The sequence below is a fragment of the Castor canadensis genome, chromosome 1 (genome assembly GCF_047511655.1).
Source record: "Castor canadensis chromosome 1, mCasCan1.hap1v2, whole genome shotgun sequence".
Classification (NCBI taxonomy): domain Eukaryota; kingdom Metazoa; phylum Chordata; class Mammalia; order Rodentia; family Castoridae; genus Castor; species Castor canadensis.
The window spans coordinates 139,072,737-139,098,326 of NC_133386.1; the positions used below are offsets into that span (position 1 = coordinate 139,072,737).

Consider the following 25,590-nt stretch of genomic DNA (forward strand, 5'->3'; position numbering starts at 1 on the left):
GCTGGGATTGCCCCCCACTCTGTTTGCTTCTCCACACTTGAGGTTGTCTGGAAGGAACTAGAAGGTGGGTAGGGGGCAGGGGCGGGTTGCAGGGCTGAGTTGGGCACAGACTTCTCCAGCTGTGGTGGGAGGCCTGAGGGGCAGCAGGCATTCTACCTGCTAGCACTGCCTCCTCTGGTGGTGATGGTTGGGGAGGGAGGGCAGTGTCTGAGCAGAAAAGAACAATGAGTAGACCATGGGGACGAGGCTTACAATTTGTGGACAAAAAGGATGACCCTGGGGTCAGGCACTTATCTTGGCTTTCGTCATTTCCTCTGCCGGACACAGTGGGGTTGATGGGGTCATCGCACAGAGGGAAGCAACAGGCCAAAGCCAATGCATGCCAGGCCCTCCAGCAGTCAGCCACAGGGGTGACCTCATCACACCCTTGGCTACAATCAGTAGCCAAGTAGAGGTTGAGCCATATGGCCACAGTCACCCCGGGATATGACCACTCCTGCACCATCAACCAATGCACAGTCACCCTCGGTCACACTTAGACCCAGCTGCAGATGCAGTGAAGCAGGGAGACCCTGCAGGACACAGGGACATGTGAGACAATCAGACAGCCTGACAACCACTCACTCCATAAGCATCCACATACCAGGTGCAGCTGCTGTCACCCCTCTGGTCACTCAAGGAGAACCAGACATTCTCCTTGGGCAGAATGTCCAAGGAGCAGCTGTGGGCAGGTGTCCAGTGCTGGGTAAGAAGAAGGGGTTGCTAAGCAGGGCACTCAGAAGCCCCCTCCCCATGCCGGACTGTGCTCTCCCCCAGCTCGCTGAGTGCCTGAGGCTGTTTATTTCCTACCAAGGATGGGTGTCTCATCCCCCTCCCTATTCCCCTCCCTGTCCCCACCACACGCTTCCGAAGCTGCCAAATCAAATCAGCCCCTGCACCCGCGCCAGGCTGGCATGGCGGCCAGCAGCTGACGGGAACGAAGCCAGGCTCAGAATATCCCACCGCCTGTCCGATGCCTGGGATTGTTGGTGGGGGCAGGGAGGGGCAGAAGCTCGCAGCCGCCACTGGGCTGTGCCTATCAGAGTTCTGAAAGCAGCCTGGGTGGTGGGCTTCCAAAATCAAGTGAGCAGGACCCTGGCGTCTGCCAGGCCCTCACAGTATCTCACTGCCAGCACTCAAGGATTTGAGAAGTGGTGCTGGTGGGGTGTGGGTGGGGGTCCAACTGGAGACCAGAGGACTTGGTGCCAGACTGGGGTGGTGACTCACACATGAGACCACATTCATTTGGGATTGCCAGCACCCCTGGGCTAAGAGCCCCTTGGTTGTCTGGGCAAAGGCCTAGCCCACTGTGGAGGCTCAGTGACTATTCGAGGTGGACATTGCCAGACCGCATTTTACAGAGAGGCGAACTGAAGCTTAGCGAGGGCTGAGGGAAATGGAGAGGGTCTCAGAAGGGATAAAGATGTGGTGGTCTCCACTTTTTGGGAGCACTCTGCTCTCAGAGTCAAGAGAAAAAGAATATGCTAGAGCCAGAGAGAGGTGCTACGGGAAGCAGGGAACAAGAAGGGAGTCTGGGCAGAGAGCTGGGGGCTGCCGGGAGGGCAGGCTGGGGAGAAGGGGAGAAACCTGGCAGGCCTCAGTCCCTGGCCTTCTTGTCTCTACAGCCAGCCAGGACCCCCTTGCACAGAAGCCAGTGTCCCCAGGGAGTAGAAACGACCGACTGGAGGTGAGAGCTCAGCGGAGGGAGAAGTGGGTGGGCTTGGGAGGTGGGGGCGCAGCTGTGGTTCAGTCTGAATGCTGCCCTCACCTCTGGGAGGACTGGGAGGCTGGAGCTGCAGCCCGGCCCCACCCCTTCCAGCCTAGGGTCACCCCACAGCAAGACCACCTCCCTTCACTCTTTATACTCAGCTGTGTTTCCCTTCCCCCAAGGGCTCTGCCTCTCCTAACTCACCTGGGAGCCATTTCAGACTCTTCTCTTGTCCTTTCCACCCCTACCCACAATCCCCTGTGGGTTCCCTGCTCCATATGTTTCCTGAGCTCCTCTCCCATTCTCCATTCCTGCTGCCCCTTGAGTGCTGCACTGGTCAGCTCCCTGGACACTCTCTGGCTGCCAGCTCTCAGCTGTCCCCATCCTCCATGTGTCTGCCAGGAGGATCTTTCTAATACCAAAACCTGAACTTGTTCTCCTGCTGAAAAATTCTCCATGTTTCCTCCCTCCTGCCCCTCTGAAGCCTCAGCTTGGCCACAGTCCCCTTCATCCACTCCTGCCTCCCTGAACCCCTGCTGCTAACCTGTGCCTCCTAAATCCTTCTGGGCTCTGCTCTAGCCTCCCTCCTCCAGGCGTCCTCCCCAGCCCTCCATTACCTCTAGACCCAGCTGGCTCTCGCTCCCTCCTCTGAGCTCTCCCCCCTGCAGTCGAATGCTGGGGCATTCTGCTGTCTGTCGCTCACTGTGGGTGCCACAAGCACCCTGTTTTCTCCATCATGTGACTCCGTATGTCTAGCTGGTCCTTTCTGCCTTGTGTACTCCTTGAGCCTGGGGACTGTGCTCTTTTCATTTCTGAGGACCCACAGGGACTGATGGGATGGGTGCTAGCCCCAGGCCTGACCATGCCTTTGGTGTGTCTTGACGGAATCTTCTGTATTCAATGAGAAGGAAAAGTAAGGTGGGCTAAACATGTTGAAGATCGGCACAGTGTGTGTGTGTGTGTGTGTGTGTGTGTGTCCTGGCCCATGTGCTGAGAGGAGGAAGCTGCTTCTTGTGTCATCCCCTCTTGGTGCAAGGCGCTGAACACACACTCCCTGCCTAACTCTCACTACAACCTAGGATATAGTGCTGCTAGGATTCCACTTTTCCATTTGGGGAAGCTGAGGCCAAGAATGGGAGCTGGGAGTAGATCATGGAAGAGCCAGGAGTGAAATCCAGATGCCCTTGGGTGAGATGGGAAGAAAATGCCCACACAGGGTGAGGTGTGGGTGAGGGCTCAGCATGGGTTCCCTGCTGCTTCATGGGGCCAGGGCTGAGAATGTCAGTCCCAGTGGGACTGGGCCCTGCTGCTGAGAGCTGGCCAAGGAAGAAGGGAAGGGAGTGCTTAGAGAGTCATTATTAATTTATTTATTGCCATGGCATTCCCCATGGGGCGGGAGCTCCCCCCAGAGCTGGGACAGATGGTGTTCCTGGGAGCTTGTGGTGTCTCAGTAGCCTCGGCCACCTGCCAGGAAAGACTGTGTTTGTCACCTACCCAGGAAGCCATGAGGGGAGGGGATCTGGAGAAGCTGGGACCCTCCTTGGTGGTGGGGGCTGGGCACCCAAAGAAGGAGCCTGGCTCCAGACTCTTTGTTTATGCCTCTGCATGCAGACGCTGTGCCTGGGCCATTAGTCCTGCTGTCTGCAAGTTCAAATTCTGTCCCTTCCCCTTTCTGCTAACCTCATCCTCTCCACAAGGCCTCCCTGGAACAAACCCTTTGCTCCCATCCCTGGAGTCTTTCTCTGTCTTTCCTTTGTTTGGATCCTGCTACCTCTTTCAGCTGACCGAGGCCATGAGTGTCTCAGCTCTGTCCTATCCCACCCCCACCCCAGTCCCCAAAATGGTTAGTGTCTGCCTGGCCTCCTGGCAGGGCCTGCTTTGTATCTGGGTCTGTCAGCACCCCTACTCCGAGGGCCCAGGCCCATGCTAAGCTTTGCTGGGGAAGAGACAGGTTGCCTTGGGGACTCTCCAGCATAGAGAGCACCAGGACTAGAGAAAGTGGAGACCTGTAGATATTGCTCAGACTGTAGGGCAGCTGCAGGGAAAGAGAGAGAGGGATTGAGGAGCCTGCTGAAGACCCTCTCATCATATAGAGGCTGGGGAGGCGGATGGCATCATAGAGTGGGCAGATCATAGGTCAGATAAGGGTTCAAGTCCTTACTTTCCCACTTCCCAGGGTGGAAATTTGGGCCAGTGGCTTAGCTGGCCTGAGCCTCAGTCTCCTCATCTGCAAGGCAGGATAAGATCCTCCGTCATTACTGGACAGAATTGCTGTTACTTGGTGTTACCACACAGTGAGTATGTGTGAGGACCTGACCCAGGCCTGGTCCACAGCAGTGCCTTGGAGAGAGAGCTGCCCCCTCCTTTCTCCCCTCCAGCATGTGATCCTTGGAGCCAGGAATAGGTTTTACCCCCACGAGACAGGGTGTGCTGCAGGGCTGGGCCCAGGCTGGTGGAGGTTCTCTGGGTATGGCACGTTCTCCTGGCACTGGTTGGTTAGCAGCCAGGGGAACAGCACTGCCAGCACCCCTCCCCACCCAGCAAGCTTCAGTTCAGTACACTCTCCTGGGAATGCTCCCTGGCTCCTGGCCAACTGGAGGAGGGGTTTTTCTGGCTAAGTCTGGGATCTTCGCTCAGAATCCTGGGCCTCTGCATCATTGCTTTCTTTGGAAGTCAGAGCCAATACAGTTCAAGTTGGTGAGCTGAGCACACTGAGTCAATGCCTCTCAGAGACCATACTGGGTTTCAGGAACCGTAGCTGGGACCGGGGCTAGGGGAGATGCAGACGTGGACAAGGGCACAGGTATTCACTCTAGGATCCCAAAAGCATGGCCTAGAACTGGCTCGTTTATTCCTACCCTTGGGATAAGCAGAGATCACACCCCTTGGCATGACACTGCTCCCTTTGCCTTCTGGGTCCATCACAAACGCTCCTTGCTCCTGGACAGTCAGTGCTTTAAGATCACATGACCACGTTCACTCCCCAGCACACACCAGCTCCTCCGACCTCCCTGCCCTGGCTCACGCCGCCTCCGTAACAACTTTCCCTTTTTCCTCCACCTACTTTTTTTTTTTTTCCAAGACCTAGGTAAAATGTCACTTCCTCTGTGGAGTCCTCTCAGATGGCTTCTTCCACCTCAGGTCAGATAGTTTCTTCCTCCTCCTGGGCACTCACAGCAATAGGTGCATAATAAAGAATGAAGGAGAATGACTGTGAATAGGATTGAAGTTGTAAGAAGGGGGTTCAGCTGTGGCACTGGGGTATTCATGGTGACTTCCTGACTTGGAACTGTGAAGGATGGAGAGAGTCAAGGCCATCAACAGATGAGGCCAGAGCTCAGTTGGGCAGTCAGGTGGTCCACATGGTCAGTTCCTTACAGGACCTGCTAAGAACCAGCACAGGACTGGGAACAAGCAGACAGAGGAGTCTGGAACAAGGTCTCCCCCTGAGAGGGGGCTGCAGGAAGCTGGATCTGGATGAGAATCTGGCTCTAAAAACCTCTGCACAAGTCCTGGATGGAGGAAGGCTTGGTCTGACAGCCAGGGTAGAGGCTAAAGTCATTAATGGCGAGTGAGTGGTCCAGGCAGTGGGGGAGCAATAGTCAGGGGCTGGAGCCAGGAGTTGTGGAAGGTAGGTTTGTTGCAGGGATGGAGAAAGGCTTCTGGCTTGTGTGAGGGCAGGTGGGCAGTGGGGACAGCTCTGTGCACCAGTGGACACAGGTTCCTGGGCAGGGAGCTCTGGGATGAGGCTGGGTGGGTCACCGCAGGGGGCACTTTTCTGGTCTGGGTTTACTATTCTTAAGTGAATGCTCCTCTATGCCAGCTGTGCCTGCTTCCTCCTGGATTTTGCACATCAGTAGCAAGTGGCCTTGATGATGACCCGTGGCCCCTGAGGGAGCAGCTGCCAACAAGTTAGCCATAGCATCTGGCATCCATGGGGGCCCTGAGGCCCTGCCATCTGTCTGTGCCCACCTGTTGGGCTGCATAGGCCTGGGGCATGCAGGGACCTGGGGCCAGGGAGATGGTAGCAGTTGCTACTCTAGCCTGTCTGTCTTTCTGCCCATCTGTGTATGCACAACCCTGGCTGACTGAGGACAAGGCAGAGATGGCATCACAGATCCTGCCACCAGAGAAGCCTAGTCTGAAGTGGGGAGGCATGGAGCCCCAGGACTTACACTCAGAAGACAGGAGCTGAGACCTTGCTAGGCTGTAGGCAGGGCTAAGCCTAGGGAGATTAGTCACATCCAGAGTCTGGAGGGGAAGCTCAGAGAGACGTAAGGACTGTCTCAGGGGTGCACAGCAGGTCTGAGGCAGTGCCATGCCACGAGGTTCCTCAGCCAGCCCCTCCCCACTGCCATCCTGCCTGGCCCTTGGCTGTAAACACAGACAGAACAAGTTCCGTTTCCCGGGAAATATTTATCTCAGGCCGTGTGGGGATCGTGTGCACTGGCCTCATTGTGTCCTTCCTGCAGGCTGTCCAGGGGCAGGAGGGCAGGAGGCGAGGGGCCTCGGCCGATGTGGGGGGCAATCTGTAGGCCTAGGCAGGGCCAGGGAGGACGGGCGTGCCCTGAGTTCCCTGCTTGAATCCTGAATCTGCATGGTGCTGGCTGGTGGAGAGAGACCTGTTTTCTCCAAATTCTACAAGATGACTTCCCACTCTCTCCTGTTCCTGTCTTCATTCACCCTGTCAGCCCTGTCTCTTCTAGGTTCTGGTCCCCAAAACTTTGCTCCTGTTTGTCCCTCACCCCGATGCCTTTTCTTCCTTTTTTTTTTTGAACCATATTTCTCAGTTCTCAGAGGCTTCCTCTGAAGTGTTTTTCCTTGCTCTTTAACCCCCTAGCCTTTTGTTTTGTTTTTATTTTATTTTATTTTTTTGCATTGCTAGTGTTTGAACTTAGGGTCTCAAGCTTGCTAGGCCAAAGTTCTGCCAGCTAAGTCCCACCCCTAGCCCTAACCCTCTAGCCCTTTGTGCATGCACTATCTCCTCTGCTCCTCAGGCTTCCAGCAGTTCAGATAGAGCTCTACTGGTCTTGTCCAAAGTTGGTCAGACAGTGGAGGCAGTTTATTGCAGGCTGTCAAGAGTTCCCCTGGGGAAGCACAGGCCTGGACACCCTAGGAGTGGGGCAAGGCCCACAGATGACCCTCTCTGTCCATCCTGTGGGGTCAACACAAGCCCAGACACTTGAGGATGATGGAAAATCCCATGAGCACAGCCAGAATCTTTGGGGAGGCAGAAGAGCCCAGGATTCCTGCTGGCCAGCTCCTGGGCCTTGGGCTGTGTGTCCCACACTGGGCCAGACCTGACTGGGCCCTGACAACAGGAAATCCTTGGAGGAACAAGCAGTGGCTGAGGACTCTGAGCACAACAACAGGAAACAGGCTTGACACAGGGCAGCAACTCTGTGACTATGCCCCGGGGGGTGGTGAGTAGGAGGAGGGTGTTGTGGGACCTGAGTGATTCCTAGGGTGACACTGAGACATTGACTATGGGACAGTGGGTGTTCTACCAGGTATGTGACACTGAGCTTGTGACAGTTAATACCATATAGATAGAGTGTGGTGAGTAGGCAAGTCACTCTGATCTAAGTGTGAGATTGGGTGTGTCACCAAGTATGTGACACTGCAGATGACAATGGGTGCATGAAGGGTGTGATATCATGAGAATCGGATATATAAACATAAGCAATGACACTGTGTAATAACAGTCGTGGTCCTGAGTTTGTGGCTTGAGTTACATGGAATTTTTTTGGTGATACTGGGGATTGAACTCAGGGCATCACACTTGCTAGATAGGTGCTCTACTCCTTGAACCACATCCCCAGCCCTTTTTGCTTTAGTCATTGTTTCAGGTAGGGTCTCACTGTGATCTTCTTAATCTCTGCCTCCCGAGTAGCTGGAATTACAGGCATGAGTCACCATGACTTTTTAAATCAGCGCATATTAATTGTACATTGTGATATTTCCATACATGCATATAATGTACTTTGATCAAATCCATCCCTTTATTACTTTTTCTTATTCCCCCCCTTTAAAAAATAATTTAAACAGATTTCATTATTCTATTTCCATACATTTGTATAAAGTGCTTCAATCATATTCATCCTCCTTCACCATCTCCTTTCACCTCCCCTCCCTGTGGTTCCCCCTCAAACAGTCCCCCCATTTTACATTTGCTGACACTGAATTATGAGACCAAGTGTGTGCTCCAAGGATATGATATTATGGGGCTGAGTGTGCAAACAAGACTAGGACAGGGAGTGACCTCAAGTGTGTGGTGCTCATGACCCTGACCTTACCTGTGGGATTTTGTGTAATGGTTGTGACAATGTGAAATGTGGGCATGCAATGGTGTGTGTGTCACTGTTGAGGGAAGACATGAATGGGTTCAGGCAGGGAAGTAACAGGGTCCAACAGATAGTTTGAAAGATAGCTCTGGCTACCATGTTTAGGGAGGTGGGTTGTGGGTGCGGAGGGAGGTAGGCAAACCCATTGGCAGCTCCTGAGAAATAGACAAGCTTTGGAGCTATTTGGGAAGTAGAAAAGAAAACTCACTGATGACTGAGAAGATGAGTGAGAAGGAAAAACTGAGGATGATTCCAGGTGTTTGGTTTGAGAAACCAGGTGGTGGATGGCAGAGATGTTTCTGGGATGGGACAAGACTGGCTGAAAGTCAAGGTTAGTGGGGTGGAGGAGGACAAGGATGCAGTAAAGAAAGGCCTGTTTTGGACCTGTCAAGTCAAACACGCAGGTGGAGCTGTCCTTTGGGCAGCAGATGCCAGAGGGGCATATATTTGGAGTCAGTAGGTGTGAACAATTTGTTAAGTTGTGGACCTGGCTGAGATGACATAGGAAGAGAGCAAAGCAAGGGGAGGGAACTGAGGACTGAGCTTCCTTCACCCTTCTGCGCACTCTAAAGACCAAGCCTGGGCTGGGGGTGGTGGTGGGTGGAAGGGAAGGACCAGAGGTGAATGGTGCTGGGTGCTCTGCTAAGGCAGGAGATGGAAGGCTGTATCCATAGTCCATGTAGGTGTATCAGGTAGATAAGAGCCATTTCAGGGATAAGTGGGGCCAGAAACCAGACTGTTCTCATGGACAATGAGCAGAACACGAAGACATGAGCACAGACATCTGGTCTTTTGTAGATGTTGGGCTTGTGAGGCCTGCAGAGAAGGGGTGGGGTTGCTGGAAAGAGGGCGGGGTCAAGGGAAGTGAAATTTTTTTATTGTGGAATATTTTAAGCACACAATATCAAAGAGAATAATACAATAAACCACCATATACCTATCACCCAAATTCAACAGTTGTCAATATTTGATCACATTTACTTTACCTATTTCCTTTTCACCTTCCCCCCCCCCCATTTTTCTTTGCTTAGGTTTAAAAAATTATTTTTAAATTGTGGTAAAATATACATAGCATAAAATTTGCTATCCTAACAACCCCATCTAAGTGTACGTTTCAGCAGTGTTAAGTGCATTTGCATTGCTTTGTAACTAAGCTCTTTTCATCTCCCAAACAGAACCTCTACCTATTAACCCACCTCCTCCAGTCCCTGGCAACCACCACTCCACTTTGTGTCTCCAGGAGTCTGACTACTCTAGGTACCTCATATAGTTGGAATCACACAGCATTTGTCTTTTTCCAACTGGCTTTTATGTTCACTGAGCATAACGTCCTCAAGGTTCATCTGTGTCCTAGCATGTGACAGGTTTTCTTCCTTTATATGGCTAAATGATCTTCCATTATGTTTTTAATCTACCACTTTTGCTCAGCCATTCACCCATCAGTGGACATGTGCTTTGCTTTTCTGGTTTAGCTGTTGTGAAGATGCTCCTACAAACACAGGTGTACAGAAATCTCTTGAAGACCCTGTTTTTTTTTTTAGGGGGTGGTACTGAGGGGGGTGAGCTCAGGGCCTTGTGCTTTCTAGGCAAGTGCTCTACCACTTGAGCCACTCCACCAGCCCAATTATTTTGGGTATGTATTTACTAGTAGACTTGCTGGATCATATGGTAATTCCATCTTCAATTTTGTTTTTGTTTCTTTTCTTTCTTTTCTTTGAAATAGGGTCTTACTATATAGCCCAGGCTGGCCTTGAACCCTGCCACTTAGCTTCCTGAATGTTGAGGTTACAGGAGTGTGCCATCATGCCTGGTTTACATTTAAGTTTTTTGAGAAATGGCCAATGATGTTTTCCCTAGCACTTGCACCATTCTGTAGTCCCACCCACAATGTTCAAGGGTTTCAGTTTCTCCACACTTTTGCCAATACTTGGTTTCTGGGTTTCTTTGATGGTAGCCATCTCGCTGTGGTTTTGATTTGCATTTCCAAATGTTAGAGATGTGGAGCGTGTTTTCACAGGCTTGTTGGCCATTTGTATATCTTCTTGGGATAGATGTCTATGCAACTCCTTGGTTCATATTTTAAATTGGATTGTTTGCTTTGTGTTGTTGTTGAGTTGTAGGGATTATGTAAGGAATTCTATCCATAATTCTGTGTATTAACCTCTTATTACATACATGATTTGCAAATATTTTCTCTGATTCTATAGGTTGCTTTGCTGAAATATTTTAAAGCAAATCCCAGACATGATGTCGTTTTATCAAAGGTGGATTTTTTTTTTTTTTGAGACTGAGAGGTCCTGGATGATGCTGAAATGTGACAGTGTGACACAGAACCAGCATGGAACCTATATCTGATGCTGTGAGAGGGTGACACAGTAGCCTAGGGGAATATGGTGTGTGATACTGAGGATATAGGAAGCTGAATGAGGGTGATGAAGATGAATCACTGTGTGTGGCCCTGTGACACAACATGGGACACTGTGGCATGATTGTGTGTCACTGTGTATGCAGGACCTGCTGTGTGAATGTGACAGTGGTTATGTCCCTGTGTGCCACCTTGAGGTGATGAGTAGGACACAGAGTAGGACACTGCATGGGGATGAGAGGGACCAAGGGTGCTCTGTGAGTGGTGGGTGTACATGCAATCCTGTTGGGGTCATCTCAGCCTCAGATGCTGACCATCAGAGGGAGGACAGACATTGTAGGCTGGACAAGACAAACTACCAATGGGGAAAGAAATTATGACTGGGCCCAGCTGTGAGCTGGTGTGAGGCATCCCACCTTCTCTGTATACCCAGGAAAACTTGCGAGGAGCAGGGTGGGCATGCTCCAGTGGGATACTGATGAAGAAACAGGTCTGATTCATGTCATCCAGTCCTATCTAGACTCTGACTTTAGCATGTGATTTTATCTCCTGAGGTTCAGTTTCCTCAGGTTTCAAATGGGGCTATTGGGCAGGATTATGGGATTCTGCTTGTGATGAATGCAGTCGCTGGTGTTTGGTAAGGGCTCTGTGGTCTCCCAGGCTGCAGCCCCCTCAAGTCCTGGCACTCTAGGCTGACGAGTAGATCTCAGCAGCAGCCGAGGGAGCACCAAGAGGGCCTGTTGCATGGAGATGCCATCCTCTCATACGCTTAGCCCTCCTCTCTTGCCCTGCCCACTGTCTCTTCTGTTTCTCACTCAGTGTTGTCAGTGACACTCGCTCCTACAAACCCCCTCTTCTGGGCTCCTGCAGTCCTCACCTGCTGTCTTCCTTCAGTCCCAGCTCCTTTGGCCTCATTCAATTAGTCCAATGCAATTTGCTCAAGAAAAAGCCCTGTAATTTGGTTAATCACACCAGTAGGGGATCTGGATCTGTGGAGAGTGGGGAGGGGTAGGAAGTCCATACCAACAGTTGAGGACACAGGTCTCCATGTGCCAGACCCTTATCCACTCTCTCAGGCTCTTTTTAGGAGCCAAAAGAGTCCACAGCTTGGGTCTCCCCAAACTCAGCTACAGAAACCTTGAAACAGGACCTGGACTTGGTTGTTGTTTCTTTTTTGTTGTTGTTGTTTTTGCAGTCCTGGGGTTTGAACTCAGGGATTACACCTTGAGCCACCCCACCAGCCCTTTTTTGTGATGGTTTTTTTGAGACAGGGTCTCACGAGCTATTTGCCTGGGCTGGCTTTGAACTGTGATCCTTCTGATCTCTGCCTCCTGACTAGGTAAGATTACAGGCATAAGCTACTGGTGCCCAGCAACTTCCTGGGTTTTCTTTAATTTTTTTCTTTGGTGGTACTGGGATTTGAACTCAGGGCCTTACACTTGCTAGGCAGGCACTCTACCACTTGAGCCACTCACCAGTTCCTGGGTTTTCTTGTGTGGGTCCCTGTCCCACTCTACGTCTCCCACAGCGAGTGGGTTAGGGCCCCAGGGTAGGCTGTCTGATCCCTGCATCCCAGCTCCAGTCAGTTCCCCTTGTGGCTCCTATAGGTCTTCCCCCAGGCCTCAGGGAGGGTGGGCCACAGACTAGAGCCCCAGGGAAAGCTAAGAGGCAGTGGGCATCCCCAGAACCTCATGTGGAATGTGCCTACCCCGTTCCAGAGTCAGAGACCCTCTTGTCGCAGATTGCATACCCCAAGGTGGGATAGGAAGAAGGGGAGCTGCTATTTCTTGGTCACTTGCAAGAAACCATGTATGCTCTACTTTATCCAGGGCTCCCACAGAGGGAGAGTGACACTGAAATTGAGCCTACTCCTTCTTGCTCAGATTTGCTCCCCAGGACTGCATCTGCCCAGAGGGTTGGGGGTGGTCACTACTTTCTAACTTGTATAAAAGTGACCCTAGACCCCTGCTGGCAGCCAGCTTAACAAAGACTTTGATAGGTCACATTTAACCTTCTTGGTAGCTGTGGGGAAAGGAGCTATTTTGCAGATGACAAAACTGAGCCCAGGATAAAAGACTTGTTAAATGAGTGTGGTGTGCTCTGGTGCAGGGAAGTGGGCCCAGCTCTGGGGAGGTGATGGAGGAGGTGATGGGGTGCATGGGGAGGAGAATCAGAGCCTTCCAGGTACCAATACTCTCAGCCACAGATGCATTCGCTCATTCAGAGACAAGAACAGTCACCACCGTACTCACAGTCACTCCGACAGCCACATGCTTACCTCATATCCCAGGCTCATGGTGCTATCAGTGACTCACATCACACACGCATGGACATAGGCAGCAAAGCCCACCCACACATGCAGATGACCAGGTACAGACATGGACACAGGGAGTCACACACGTTTACACTCAGTCTTCCACAGAAGCCCAACCCCTGTGCTTTCCCACAGATGTCTTCCTAGTGACCCAAGGGACATATTCTGCCATGGTCACATGATGGCCCACAGAGACAAGCCATTGTGATGACAAGTGCTTAGGTCATCAGTAAAATGGGAGCTCCCCACAGAGTGAAAGAAAAAGTCAATTTTATGCATCTACCTAATGCAATGAGAAAAGTCACAGAAAAATTTTCTTTTTGGCACTACTGGAACTCAGGGCCTCATGCTTGCTAGGCAGGTGCTCTATTGCTTAAGCCACCGCACTCCCAGTCCTTTTTTCTTTTCTCTTTTTTTTTTTTTTTTAAAGATAGGGCTTTAAAGATAGGGCCAGAAGTGCTGGCCTGGACTGCAATCCTCCTATCTATACTTCCTGCATAGCTGGGATGACAGGTGTACCTCACCATCTCCAACTTTTAGTGGCTACAGCCTGAGTTGGCCTTGAACCTGATCCTCCAGATCCCTACCTCCCAAGTACCTAGGATTACAGGCTTGAGTCACTATGCTCAGTTTAACACAAAGGCTATTTTAATTCTAGTTTTCATTTCCAAGGCAAAACTTATTTTAAATTGCATCTAGGGGCTGAGGATCTGGGAGGAGGGCCTCATCTTTCAGAACTCTGGGTCCCAAAAGGATCTGTACAACAATCCTACAGAGCTCCCAGGTTCATGTTCACCCAGCCCTGACAGTGTTCACACATGTGTGCACACACGTGTCCTCGCACTGGCCCCCAGATCCTGGGGAAGTGAGGAGGGAGAGTAGGAGACTTTCCAGAGAATCTGGATGTTTGTTCTCTGGCTTCTGGGTCCTCCAAAGGCAAATAACTTTGGATGCCAGCCTGCCTGCCAGGGCAGGGCAGGGTGAGTATGTGAGGAGCCTGCCTCTGCTCCTGGAGCACCACTGGCTGGGATTCTGCTTACTGATCCAGGCTCATGAGCAGCTTCCCCTGGGCTTTGTAGGCCCATTATTGCCCCTCTATGGGGCTTGTTTCTCTCATCTGGAAAAATGGAGGTAGGGAGGAGGTGAGACTGTAATAGAGACACTCAAGGTCTAGGGTCCAGAAGAGAAAACAAGACTGGAGAGGGGCCATGGAGGGGGCCAAGAGGGTCCAGTTTTAGGGCAGGATGTGGGGCCCCAGACCCTACACGGTCTCTCTCTGCCAAATCTCTCCTCTGATGAAGGAGGGCCCTGGCCACAGCAGCCACATCTGTTTTGAGCCCCTGCAGCCGGGCCTCTGGCTCACTTTGTCTAGGTAGCAGGGGGGTGGGAGTCAGGGAGCAGGGCTGGGGGCTTTCAGGATGACCAGAGTAGGGCTGGACCTGGAAGGACAGGAGAAGAGAGTACTCCATGCTGCAGGAATAGGGAAGCAGAGACCCTAGTGGGGGTTGGATGGAATAAGCAGAGAGACAGGCAGAGGCCAGAGTGTGCAAAGCCTGAATGGAGGAAGGAGTCAAATGACAGTGGCCTCTGGTCCACGTGCCCCTCTGGAGGTATCCATCATGGCTTTACTAACAGCCCCAAACAGCCAGGGAGCACAGAGCTAAGAGGGGTGTGAGGAGTTGAAACAGTCATGGGAGGAAGGGATACATTCACATTTATACCTTAGCAAAGCACTGGCCCCTGCCCAGGGAGGAACAGAGTGGATGGGAGCTCAGAGGCAGGGGCATGCCTGAGATGAACCCTGCCCAGAAGATTCCTCACCCCAACCTCCAGCAAAGAAGGACTATTTTTAGGAACAATAAAAGAGCTCACACATTCCAGCAGGGAGAGAGAAGGGAGGGAAAGAGTCAGTGTTGAGAGGAGGGTGGCCCCTTTCCCCCCCAACTCTGGCTTTGCCTTCAAGGACTTCTCCTCAGGGGTTTCCCTGGCTGGCCCTGCCTCTCCAGTCTGTCTCCAGGTTCCCCTCCTGACTCTCATGTCTGTCCCTGTTTCTGAACTGGTCTCTATCTTTCTTTCTCATACTTCCATTTTCCTCCTCTCCTGGGATTTGAGGAACAGCTGGGATGGGCCAAGCTCTGAGAATGGAGCCAAATACAGTCACAGGACAATGCAGTGTAAGGCTGTGGGAGAGACGCACACCAGAGAAAAACAGCAAGAAAGCTGACATGGAGAGCCCAGAGAGGCCCGGAGAGAGCTGCAGCAGAGTCAGGGAGAGTCCCCAGGAAGGTATGGGGCAGCCAGCTGCTGCTCCTACTCTCTGCCCAGTCCCTTCCTCCCTTCCCTCTTGTTGGCCACACTAACCCTGTGTCAGGACAGTGACACTCGGCATTTACCTCCAAGTTTTGACCTGGTGTCTGGCACAGTGAGAGACAAGAGACCCAGACCCTAGCCTGGAGGAAGACACCAGCACCATCTGAGAGGGGCTCGGCCCATTCCCTGGGCAAGGCAGAGCATTAGAGGGGCCCAAAGGCAAACAGTGCTCAGAAGGGAGGTGGCCTAGTGTGGCCCAGATGGCTGGACTGAGGCATGAGACTCCTGTATCCAAGTGAATACCTACACATTCCTTTCCTGGCCTCCTCTGGCCTTTGTCTACCCCTACCAAGCTGGGGATTGGAAGCCATGACACCCAGCTGGGGCCTATAGACTCTGGTCCTGTGGAAATTCTCAGGAGGCCCTAAGGGGAGAACAAGTGACCACCTGGGTAGGAAGGTTTCTTGGAAAAAGTGATGTTACTCACTCACTTTTAGGGTAGAGCCTCTTCCTGATGTGCTGCTCAGACCCTTCCGCACTGGGACAGGATCCTGAAGCAGGTGGGGCCTCCTGGTCTACAGAGACATCTTGGAAAGGCTGCCGAAAGCTCTCAGCATGAGGTGCCCTCGTTCTCAGGCTCCTTCTTTAAGACTGTTCCCATGCCAGACTTGGAAAACTTTTAGAGGAGTCCCCGCCTCTGCTCACCGATGGCATATATTCCTCACAGCCCAACATTCTGGGCACTTGGGAGTTCACAGGTCAGCAAACATCTTCAGACTTCTGTGAGAGACTAGGTGATGCTGGGGACCTGGAGAGGAGCAGGCCCCAAGAGCTCCCAGTCAGGTAGGAAAGAATGAAGATACAGTGATGTACATAACATTGTGACGGAGAAACATGGGGCTAGGAGGGCCCCAAGTGGGAGGGCTGGATCCGCCTGGAGAGGGAATCATTCATTCATTCATTCATTCAATCTCTATCCAGTCATTCCTTTGGTCATCATTTCTGATACTGGCTCAGCTGGTCACTCAGCATCCCTCTCTCTCCTCCTTGTGCCACCATGCCTGCCTCTTGGAGTCTCTGGACTTCCTTTGTCTAACTCCTTACTCGCCACGTAGGCCATGTGAGGAAGTGAGGGATTAAGAAGTGTCACAGACACTCAAGGTCATGGATCCCAGAGATGGAGGCCAGGCAGCTCACCAGGACCCTTTCTTAGGATACAGGCTCCCTCTAGGGCCCTCCTTGCTGTACACCCTTGGGGACAAGGTGTTCACCCTCCTTGCTGCCCAGGCTTCTCTCCAGGCGTGACTCTGAGTCATGGTGTCCTTATACCTGCCTCCGTGTGACTGCCCTGCTGTGTCCAGTTCTGTCTTCATTGGCCCCAGGCCAGGAGACAGGAATTAGAGGGGGCAGAGGACCAAGATGACTGGCATGGAAGTGGTGCTTGGAAGACAGGCTGTGGTGCCATGTGAGCCGTAGGGATGGAGCCACTGTTTGTTCTACCATGTGACTGAGGGGAGGTGGCTGAAGGTGAGGTGGCAGAGGGAGAAGGCTTGGCATGATCTGATACCCCCATCTGATATCTACCATCTTCCTCACAGGGAGGCCCATCTCCTTGCTCCCCATACTCAGCTCTTGCCTCCCTCTTCTTCCCCAGCTGCTTGTTCCCTTATCTCCTCCTTCCCTGACTCTGGACCCCAGTCTGGGACTAAGTCAGGCCCTCAGAGAACTGGCACCCTGCCTTTCCTCCCCCAAAACTTACCCTTCTCATCATCCATCCCCCCAACCTACTTTTGATGGGTCTGAGTGGTCCTGGGACAATCAGCAGGAGCTAGAATAGAAACTGAGTCTGGCTTGGACGGGGTGAGAGACCCTGAAGGGGCTGGCCGTGAACACAGGAAGAGAGGAGTCAGTAACAGGGCCAAGCTCGCCTGGGAGGTGGGGACACCCATGGGAGGTGCCAGGACAGGCGCAGGTGTATTCTACAGTGCACGTGTCTCCAGTGTGGCTCAGAGGCTGGAGACGCGGCCCTGTTGGAGTAACAACTGAAGCCGGAGTCTGCAAAGGGTGGGCAGGAGGGAAAGGGGGCAAGAGGGGAAAGGGGAAGTGAGGAGGAGAGGGGAGGGAGGCAAGGCCTCTGGCAGGCCCTTCCTTTAGGGCTGGGCTCCTGAGCTGCACGTGGCCCCTTCCATGTGCCCTTGTCCCCTGTCACCACTGCCCCACCTCATTTTCCCTTCCTCACTCCCGTCTCTCCCTTCCATGGAGACCTTCCCTGTGAGTCTCCTTATGTGGGGGAATGGCGTAGTCTTGCCTTCAGAGCATGGGCTTCCCTCCCCTTGGGCCTTAGCTCCTTACCTGTAAAGTAGGCTGGCCAAACAGGCACCTCCCAGGGCTGTGGGGTGACCAAAGACAGTGCGTGTCCGTGGGTCTCATGTTGTGGTCCCCCAACGACCACTATCACCATCCCCCCAACACCAGCAGCAGCAGTATTTAGGAATGGGTTGGAAATGCAGGTTCTTGGATCTCATCCAAGACCAACTGGGTCAGCAATGCTGGGGGCGGGGCCTAGCACTCTATCTTAGCAGAACCTTCAGGTGGTTCTGGGGACATGCTATGTTTGAGAACCACTGCAGGACACCTATAGCAATAGCAGGTGCCTGGGAAGGTGCCTTCCCTTCCCCAAAGCGGGATTCAAACAGGATGTTGACATCTGAGCTAGTCTGAATGTGACCTGAGTGTCTCCTGCCTCCTCCTTCAGACTAGGTGTCCCAAGGGTTATCAAGCTTCCTTCCTTTTTCACCTGCCCCGATCCAGCTCAGCTTATTGAGAGGAGGCCTGGGGGTGCAAGATGTTAGCATGCACAGGCAGCTCTTCTTTGACTATTTCAAGCACCAGTGCGTGGTAGAGGCGGCTCCTTGGGCAGGTGGCAGGCGTAGGCGAGCAGGGAAGGAGGGGGAGGAGGAGCTGCCTTGTCCTGTTTCCTCATCTTCTGCCTGGTGGCTGGGAGAGCTGTGAGGGCTGTGAGGAGCCTTGGAGGAAGCTTGGGGTGCTGGGCTGAGGCTGGGGTCCTAGGCCTACCTAAAGCAGGCTTCCCTCATCTGAGCCCCCAGGAGGCCTCTTTTGAAGGAATTCTACTAATCTCCCTAACCAAGGAGTGATGCCTGCTAGTGGCAGGCATGTGCTGGGCACAGAGATAAGTTCTCCTTTGCCCTTGAAGGCTCCATTCTCTGGGAAGATTTAGAGACCGCTTGCCTGGCAAAATAGGAGACAGGAAGCAAAAGAAGCATAGGCAGTATCTACCCTGGCATCCGTAGTTTTCCCCACCATGTCCACCTTCCTGAGCTTTTCTCATACGGTGGGTGCCCATCTTGGGTTAGGTGTTTTCTCCCCAAGTTCTCAAGATTACTTAGTGGAGGTTTGGGGAGAAATGGGCAGAGAGACAGGAGCAGGCGGGGGCAGGGAGTATATAGGAGAGAGATGGAGAGTGTGGAGAGAAGCCATCAGGAAGAGCAAAGATGTGGAGGTGAAAAAGACTTTGAAACTCAAAGAGGCAAGATAGGAGAGTAGAGTGTAACAGAGATGGACGTTGGCTGAAGAATTATGGAGAAAGGCAGAGAGGTCCACTTGGGGAGATCAGGGAGCCTGGTCCAGAGATAAGGAAAGAGAAACAGATGCAGAGGAGCTCTAAAGTCCTGGGAGATCTTGAAGGACATTTCTTCTCTTTAGAGGAGGGGACACTAAGTTCCAGATGGAGAGGACAGCCCCACTCCCAAGCCACGCAGGGGACTCACAACAGCAGAGCTGGGTGAATCAGGGTGGACGGTCCCAGTAGGCAGCTTGAGTCTTTGGCGGTACTGACTCTTGAGTGTGATGTATTACCTTCTTGTAGGCCAGTTTGAGAGCACAGTGTGCTTCATTCCAGAGCAGGAGGCATGGGTCTAGAAGCCAGGTGGTAGGGAGAGAAATAGGAGAGTTTTTGGAGGTGGGAAAAGACATAGAGAATCCTGGAGATGATATGGGAGAGTAGCATGTGACAATGACTGTGATCCTCAAGAACACCCATCAGTCAGTCCCTGTGTGCTCCAAAGGGATAAAGCCAAGGTCTCTGGCTCTTAGACTTTATGGAAGAGTTAGGAGTAACTCAGTCCAGACCCTTGCCTTTCCTCCAAATTACTGCAGAAATACTGACCTAGCTCCAGGGTGAGCCCCAGTCCTGACTTAAGAGGAGCCTGATTGGTACAAGTACATAGGGAGAAAGTCTATAGTTTAGGAATGGCGCTGCCTGTCGTCCTGATGGCCCTACCTCAGGCCACAGAGCAGCAGGTAGGGAACTGGAGAGAGCAGGAAGGCTCTATGCATCCACCCACTCACTACCATCCACCACCCACTATCTACCCATTTTCCCACTCACTCACCCACCCACCCATCCATTACCTACCTACCCACCATCCACTATCCACCCATTCTCTCATTCACTCACCCATCTACCCATCCATCCATCCACTCACCCACCGTCCACCACCAGCTATCTACCCTTTTTCTCACTCACCCACCCACCGTCCACCACCCACCTATTCACTCCACCCCCATCCTCATTGAATTAAACCACAAAACCATAGAACTCTATGCAGCAGAGTGGAAAGACTCACTTTTACTAATGAGGAAATCAAGGCTCAGAAGAGGAAAGGGGTGTGTTTAAGGCCACGCAGAGCTTCTGTTGTTAATCTGGGACAGGACTGGAAACCGCTGCTGTTTTCTATACACCACAGATTCTCCCCTGGGGTCTGGGAAATTGCCTGGTTGTTATGCTGATATTTACACTGGTGTTTGTTCAAAAAAGCTTGGAGGGCAGGAAGTGTGACCTCCTCCACCCCACCCTGAGCCTAGACTCTGTGTGCACACATTCCTAAGTGCTTACTTGTGCATGTTGTGGATATGTAGTTGCATTTCTGTGTGTGTGTGCGTGTGTGTGTGTGTGTGTGTGAGGGAGTGTGCACATGAAGTATGGCAGAGGTGTGGATATAGCTGTATGTATGTGTGGGACTCGTGTGGATAGACATGTGAACAGCAATGCATTTTTCCTTTTTCTTCCTTTTAAGATTCTTGGGGGGCTGATGGAGGGGTTCCAGTGGTAGAGCACCTGCCTAGCAAGCATGAAGATGCACCACCACCAAAAAAAAAAAAAAAAGATTCTTTGGACTCTGCGCTTTGACTTGAGGCTGGCTCTCCCCTCCAGTTCAGCGATTGCCCCACTTCCCATTCACAGAGGCTCCCCACTGATTCTTTCCTCTCATTGCTGAGGCAACCACTCGGTCCCAAGAGCCTCAGCCTCATGGCTTTGAAATTTGAGCTCCTCCTTCCCCTGAGTTGATGCAGTGTAGGTGAGAGGTTGCTTTGAGATCTGGCAAAGGTTCTTGGGGCAGGTGGCATTTGAGTTGTGTAGGCTCCTTTGATCCTTCTGGGAAGGGCCAGATCTGAAGTGGCCCTTCCCAGCAGTGGTTCCTACACTCAACGACATCTGCAGTCCTGAGGCCAGCTGGGCAGGGCTTGGAGGTGGGCAGAAAGCAGGAGGTCGGACAGAGAGAAGGATGCCAGGCAGAGAACCTTGGGCTTCGCCAGCCACATCCACATCCAGTCCACTCTGCCAAGAATACAAAGCCCTTCCTTGCTGCTGCCTCAACTCTCCCCAAGTTTCCTTTCCTGCTCCCCCCACTGCCTTTATCCCACCCTTGGCCTAAAAAGTCACAGAAAAATGATCAATTAGAACAAAGGCCAGGCAAGCAACCACCAATTCCAGTAAAGGACAGTTCACAGCATTTCCCAATCAAAGCAAAGGGCAGGTTGAGGAGCCCATCAATCAGAAGAAAGGACACACTGTTCTCTAAGCACCCTCAGGGTGGGTTAGGTGCTGAGCAGGAGCTACGTGGGTCTGGAGATCCAGAGATTTAAGTTCTGGATTTGGCTCTGCTCTGACTGGCTGACTGACCACAGATAGATCACTACTTCTCTCTGAGCCTCAGTTTCCTCATCTGTCAAATGGGGAGACAGTTGTCTGAAGCCTGTGGCTTTGAAAAACCTTCCCTGTATCAAGCTCACTCCAGTGCCCTGGCTCCCTTCCCCAACTTCCCCAGTGCATACATGTTGGATGTCACTGAGGGCAGAACCTCTCAGAGATCATTTTGGCAACCCCCTACCTCCAGGCAGAAATAGATCCATCCTAGCACCACTGCGAGCAGCCCTGCCCTTGAGGCTCTAGCCTGGGGATCCTGGGTCTGGAAAGCTAATATGTTGAGATTATCTGGGGGCATCAGCTCTTTGTTCTCCATTGTTGACCTTGGAAAGCCACAGTAGCCTTGGGCATAATCTGTGTAGGCAGGGGCTACTAGGCCCTTGTCTGTGATCCCTGAGGAAGTAATTGTACCTGTTTTTGTGTACGTGTGTGCAAGCATCTGGAAGGGTCTGAAAGCAGGCTGGGTTTCTGTGAGGATGCAGGACTCTATGGAAAGATGGTGTCAAGGTAATGTGAATTTTACCTAGTGTCACAGGCCAAGGGATCCAATTTAGGGATTGTGTTGTTTGGAACCAGCAGCTTCCGATGTCCAAAGGGCAGATCTCTCTCTGTGACCAAGATGTATCTTCATCCTTGAGCAGTGGAAGAGATCAAAGGGAGGCTGGGACCCAGGAAAGCAATGCCCAGGACATTTAGAAAGAAAGTTGTTCCATCCTCCTGGGAACACAGGATGGCAGGGGGTTATAGCTAAGAAGACTCAAGAGTGAAATTTGGAGCTGAGGCCTGGACCCTACTCTTCAATTAGATTCCCTTCTGAAGCCTTTTGGAAAAGTGGGCATTTGGCTCATTCTTGCCTATCCTCAGGGATGGGGAGCCCACCCCCCTCACCCCCCTCAGCCCCCTCACCCCCCCACCACCCTGCCGCTTCTGCTTTCTCCGGGTGGCCTCTGCCTTTACAGCATAGATCTACTGGGAAGAAAGTAGATCCTTCATCCCACTGGCCTCACGCCAGCCTCCTGTGAAATCCTGTGTGTCCCCAAGCTGTCCATGGGGCCATGGAGTTCAGTCCCCCACCCTGGGGTGTCTGAGAATCTGGAATTGGGAGACTGATAAGTCTCCCTAGGTTATCCAGTCTTACTAACAGTAGGACTTGGTTTCCAACTTCCATCCTTTCATGGGTCACATCCTCTGGATGAGCCTTACCTTGTCTTTATCAGGGACACAAGAAACTGAGGATGGTTTAACCAGACTGTGGAAGTGGAGGAACCATCACGTTCCTTACTCAGATTAACAGATTGCCATGACTTGCTATTTCAGCATTTTTATTTTTCTCAGCTTTGCTTACATTATGGGCTCGTCTTGAACTGTGGTCCATTAAGACCCTCAACCTCATATCATTTTCACATGAATAGGGGCCAAGTCATACCTCCTTCATCCTGTAGTTAATTGTTTTGCTTTTTGAACACAGACTCTGCCATCCACAGGGAAGACATCAGAAAGGACTTCCAAGGGCTGGGGAGAGGGCACAGCTGAATAGATGGTGTGAGTCACAATCCTGCCTTGGCCCTGGATCCCCTGTTCCATTACCTTTGTCTTTGATCCCCATGACTCTGGCCAAGTTACTAGAGCGAGAAGCAGGGACCTTTATTGTCACTGTTCCGGCTCTCCAAGGACAAGGCCTGTTTCTGGGATGGGAAGGCTAAGAGGCAGTGAAGGCTGACTTCTTCTCCTCCTTTGGTGGCCAGAAGGGACCCAGCTGTGCTGCTCCCACCTTATGGGATTAGGCACCCCCTGAATTCTTGCTATTCTCGATCCAGCCCTGACTTGGCTGTGAGATGAGACTGGGTGAGCTGCTGCTCTCCAGGGAAAGCCATAAACCCAGCTGCAGTGAGTCTTCCACTGTGCCCACCCTCTGCTGGGTCCTCTTTCAGGTACCTTTAGCACTGAGCTCCATTTTATCTTCATGGTAGCCTGTGGGACAACAGTCACAGTTGCCCCCAATTTACAGATAGAAGACTAAAACTCAAACAAGACAAGATACACACTGATATTATGTAATGGAGCTAGGATTCAGATTTCTTTTTCTTGCTGTTTGCCAGAACTGTCCTGACCTAAAGGCCAAAAGACCTAGGGTATAGTCCAGGCCTGACCTCTAAACTCACTGTGAGTTTAGGGCGAAGTCCCCAGCCCTTCTCTGGGCCTCAGTTTCCTCATCTGTAATATGAGGGGGACTTGGAGATTTGTTTGATTTTGAGGTGTTAAGATCTGAGAGGGTTCAAACGTCTGAGCCTCAGGCTCAGGCCTGACCTGGACTTTGTGCTCACAGCCCACTGGGCACAGGGGGATGCCCCAGCCTGCTGGCAGAGCACGTCATGCCCTTCCCTCTCTTCCAGGATGCTTTGCTGAGCCTGGGTGCTGTCATCGATGTTGCAGGCCTGCGACAGGCTGCCAAGGATGCCCTCTCAGCTGTGCTCCCCAGAGTGGTAAGTGCCCACTGTGCCCAGCATGTTCCCCACCCCCCAACTTTTGTCTAGCTCTGTATGTGCTTCACACAAGCCCAAGAAAGGAAGAAGGAGGTGGAGGGTCTGGGGTTTTTCTGAGAGAGCTTTCCAGAAGAATAGGACTAAGACTAAGTACCAGAGAATGAATTGCCTAGGCATTCACAGTCTCTGAGCCAAAGGGGACTTAAGGTTAATTGAAAAAAGTGTCTCAGACAATGGAAGGAATTCACCTGGCATAATAGTTAGGAGAAGGTGGAGTTAGATAGATTTGGGAATATGTGCTGCAGGAGGGGTTGTGGGTGGCCACAAAGAAGAACTTTCTGGATGCCAGGTCTTAGAGATGCTAGAGGACTCAGTCTTCATTGATGGATTTACATTGGGTTAAAGTGTCCTGCCTGGAGACAGGAGGCTGGACAAAACAACCTTTAGCAAGCTTTAAGATTCTCTGTATCTCATTTCTGACTTGTAGGTTTAGGGCAGGTAGAGGGTGGTAACTATGGTTACTTGGGCCCCAAGTTCCTTGCTGGGGGAATTGTGTCCCTCTTCAGTTGCCCAGGTCGCTCCCCAACCTGGCTTCAATGACCACTGTTCATCTCAGAGGCAGGATGGTGGATAAACCAACTTTGGAGGTCCAAAGCAGCAGGGCCTCTGTGTGGCAGAACAAGGGAAGTAGGAGCCTTTTGGAGTGTGGAGAATGGGGCTGGCTTCAGCATAAGGGACATGGAAGACTTCCTGGAGGAGGAGATGCCTAAACTGAGTACTGACAGCCTTGAATGTCCTTTCCCCTACTCTAAGCACCAGCCAAGGGCAGCCTCTGCTCCAGGAAGCATAGCCAACTCAGGATGCGACTTTCCTGCCCCACCAGAGCCCATTGTCCCTGAATCTGTGTGATGGATGAACTACTGGAGGCCCAGAGAGGGAGGGTACTTCCCCAAGGTCACACAGCATGACAGGGACAAATGGGACCTGGCACCTAAACACCCCCATTCCCTCTCCTTGGCTCTGCCTTCCCAAAACCTCCCAGAAGTTCAGTGCCCAGGAGGAGGGCTAATGACTGAGCTTTATTGAGCGTGAAATTGGTAGGAAGTGGGTGGTGTGTCGGCGCCCAAAAATAAATCCTTCGGGACAGGGATGTAACTGAAGCAACATCTGGCCTGGGGTGGAGGCACATCTGGGAAGTGAGGGTGGAGAAGCTGCAAGTCTGTGTCCACAGGCTGGCCCTGAGTACACTGAGGCTGCTCTGGGGAGTCAGGAGGAGGAGATGAGAGGCTGGGTGCCCAGCATGGATGTCCTGCACCAGGCTGATAGCAGCCCAACACTGGGGTTGGGATGACAAGTATGGTGCAGATGACCAGGTTCCTGGGACAGTGGGATGTTACCCTGGTCATCCCAAGAGGCCTGTTGTGAATTGGAGGAGCCCTGACTGGGAGAGCCCCAACTTCACTGCAGCCAGGGAGGTGAGGGAGGTGGGAGCCGGGGGAGGAGGGTCTCCCTCCACCCAGCGGGGAGCTGCTAGCACCTGGCTTCCTCATCAGCGCCCATTGTGGCAGGCAGCCCCAAATGCAGATGGTGCTGATGTGTCTGAAATTCTTCTCCAATAAACTCAGCTAATTTTAACCCAAAGGGCTGAGAGGGAGGGGGTGGGAGACGTGGGCATCCGGAAGTGAAGTGAGACTCTGTCCCCTTCCACACCCACGGGCTCCCTGCCCCTCTTTCTGCAGGGGAGGACCAACTTTCTGTGCCCCTTGGGCTCTGGACTTGGTGGGCCAAATCCCTCCAAACCCTCCTGGCTGCTGAACGGTATGATAGGAAGGAGGCTGGATATAGCTGAGGAGTGTTGGCTTCCTCCTTTTGGATTCTTTATCCTTGAGCTCTGCCTAAACCCTCATCCCAGAAGGATGGGCTTTGCCTGGAGTCTGGGGTCTGTCTGACTCCCTTTGGGTGCTGTCATTCCTATCTCAGGCCACCATGGAACCTGGCTCAGTGTCTCCAGAGGTAGTGC

General features: G+C 52.2%; 1 protein-coding gene across 2 annotated transcripts in view; it reads left to right on the plus strand.

Moving 5' to 3' along the window:
* Nucleotides 1-25,590, plus strand: part of Pde2a (phosphodiesterase 2A) — an 89,677-nt gene that overhangs the window by 37,478 nt on the left and 26,609 nt on the right. The window contains exons 3-4 of one of the 2 annotated variants that reach the window (XM_074083806.1): nt 1,665-1,726; nt 23,481-23,570. In XM_074083806.1, the coding sequence (XP_073939907.1) occupies nt 1,665-1,726; nt 23,481-23,570 (152 nt within the window). The remainder of the gene's footprint in view (nt 1-1,664; nt 1,727-23,480; nt 23,571-25,590) is intronic. The other variant, XM_020163913.2, reaches the window with a different exon arrangement.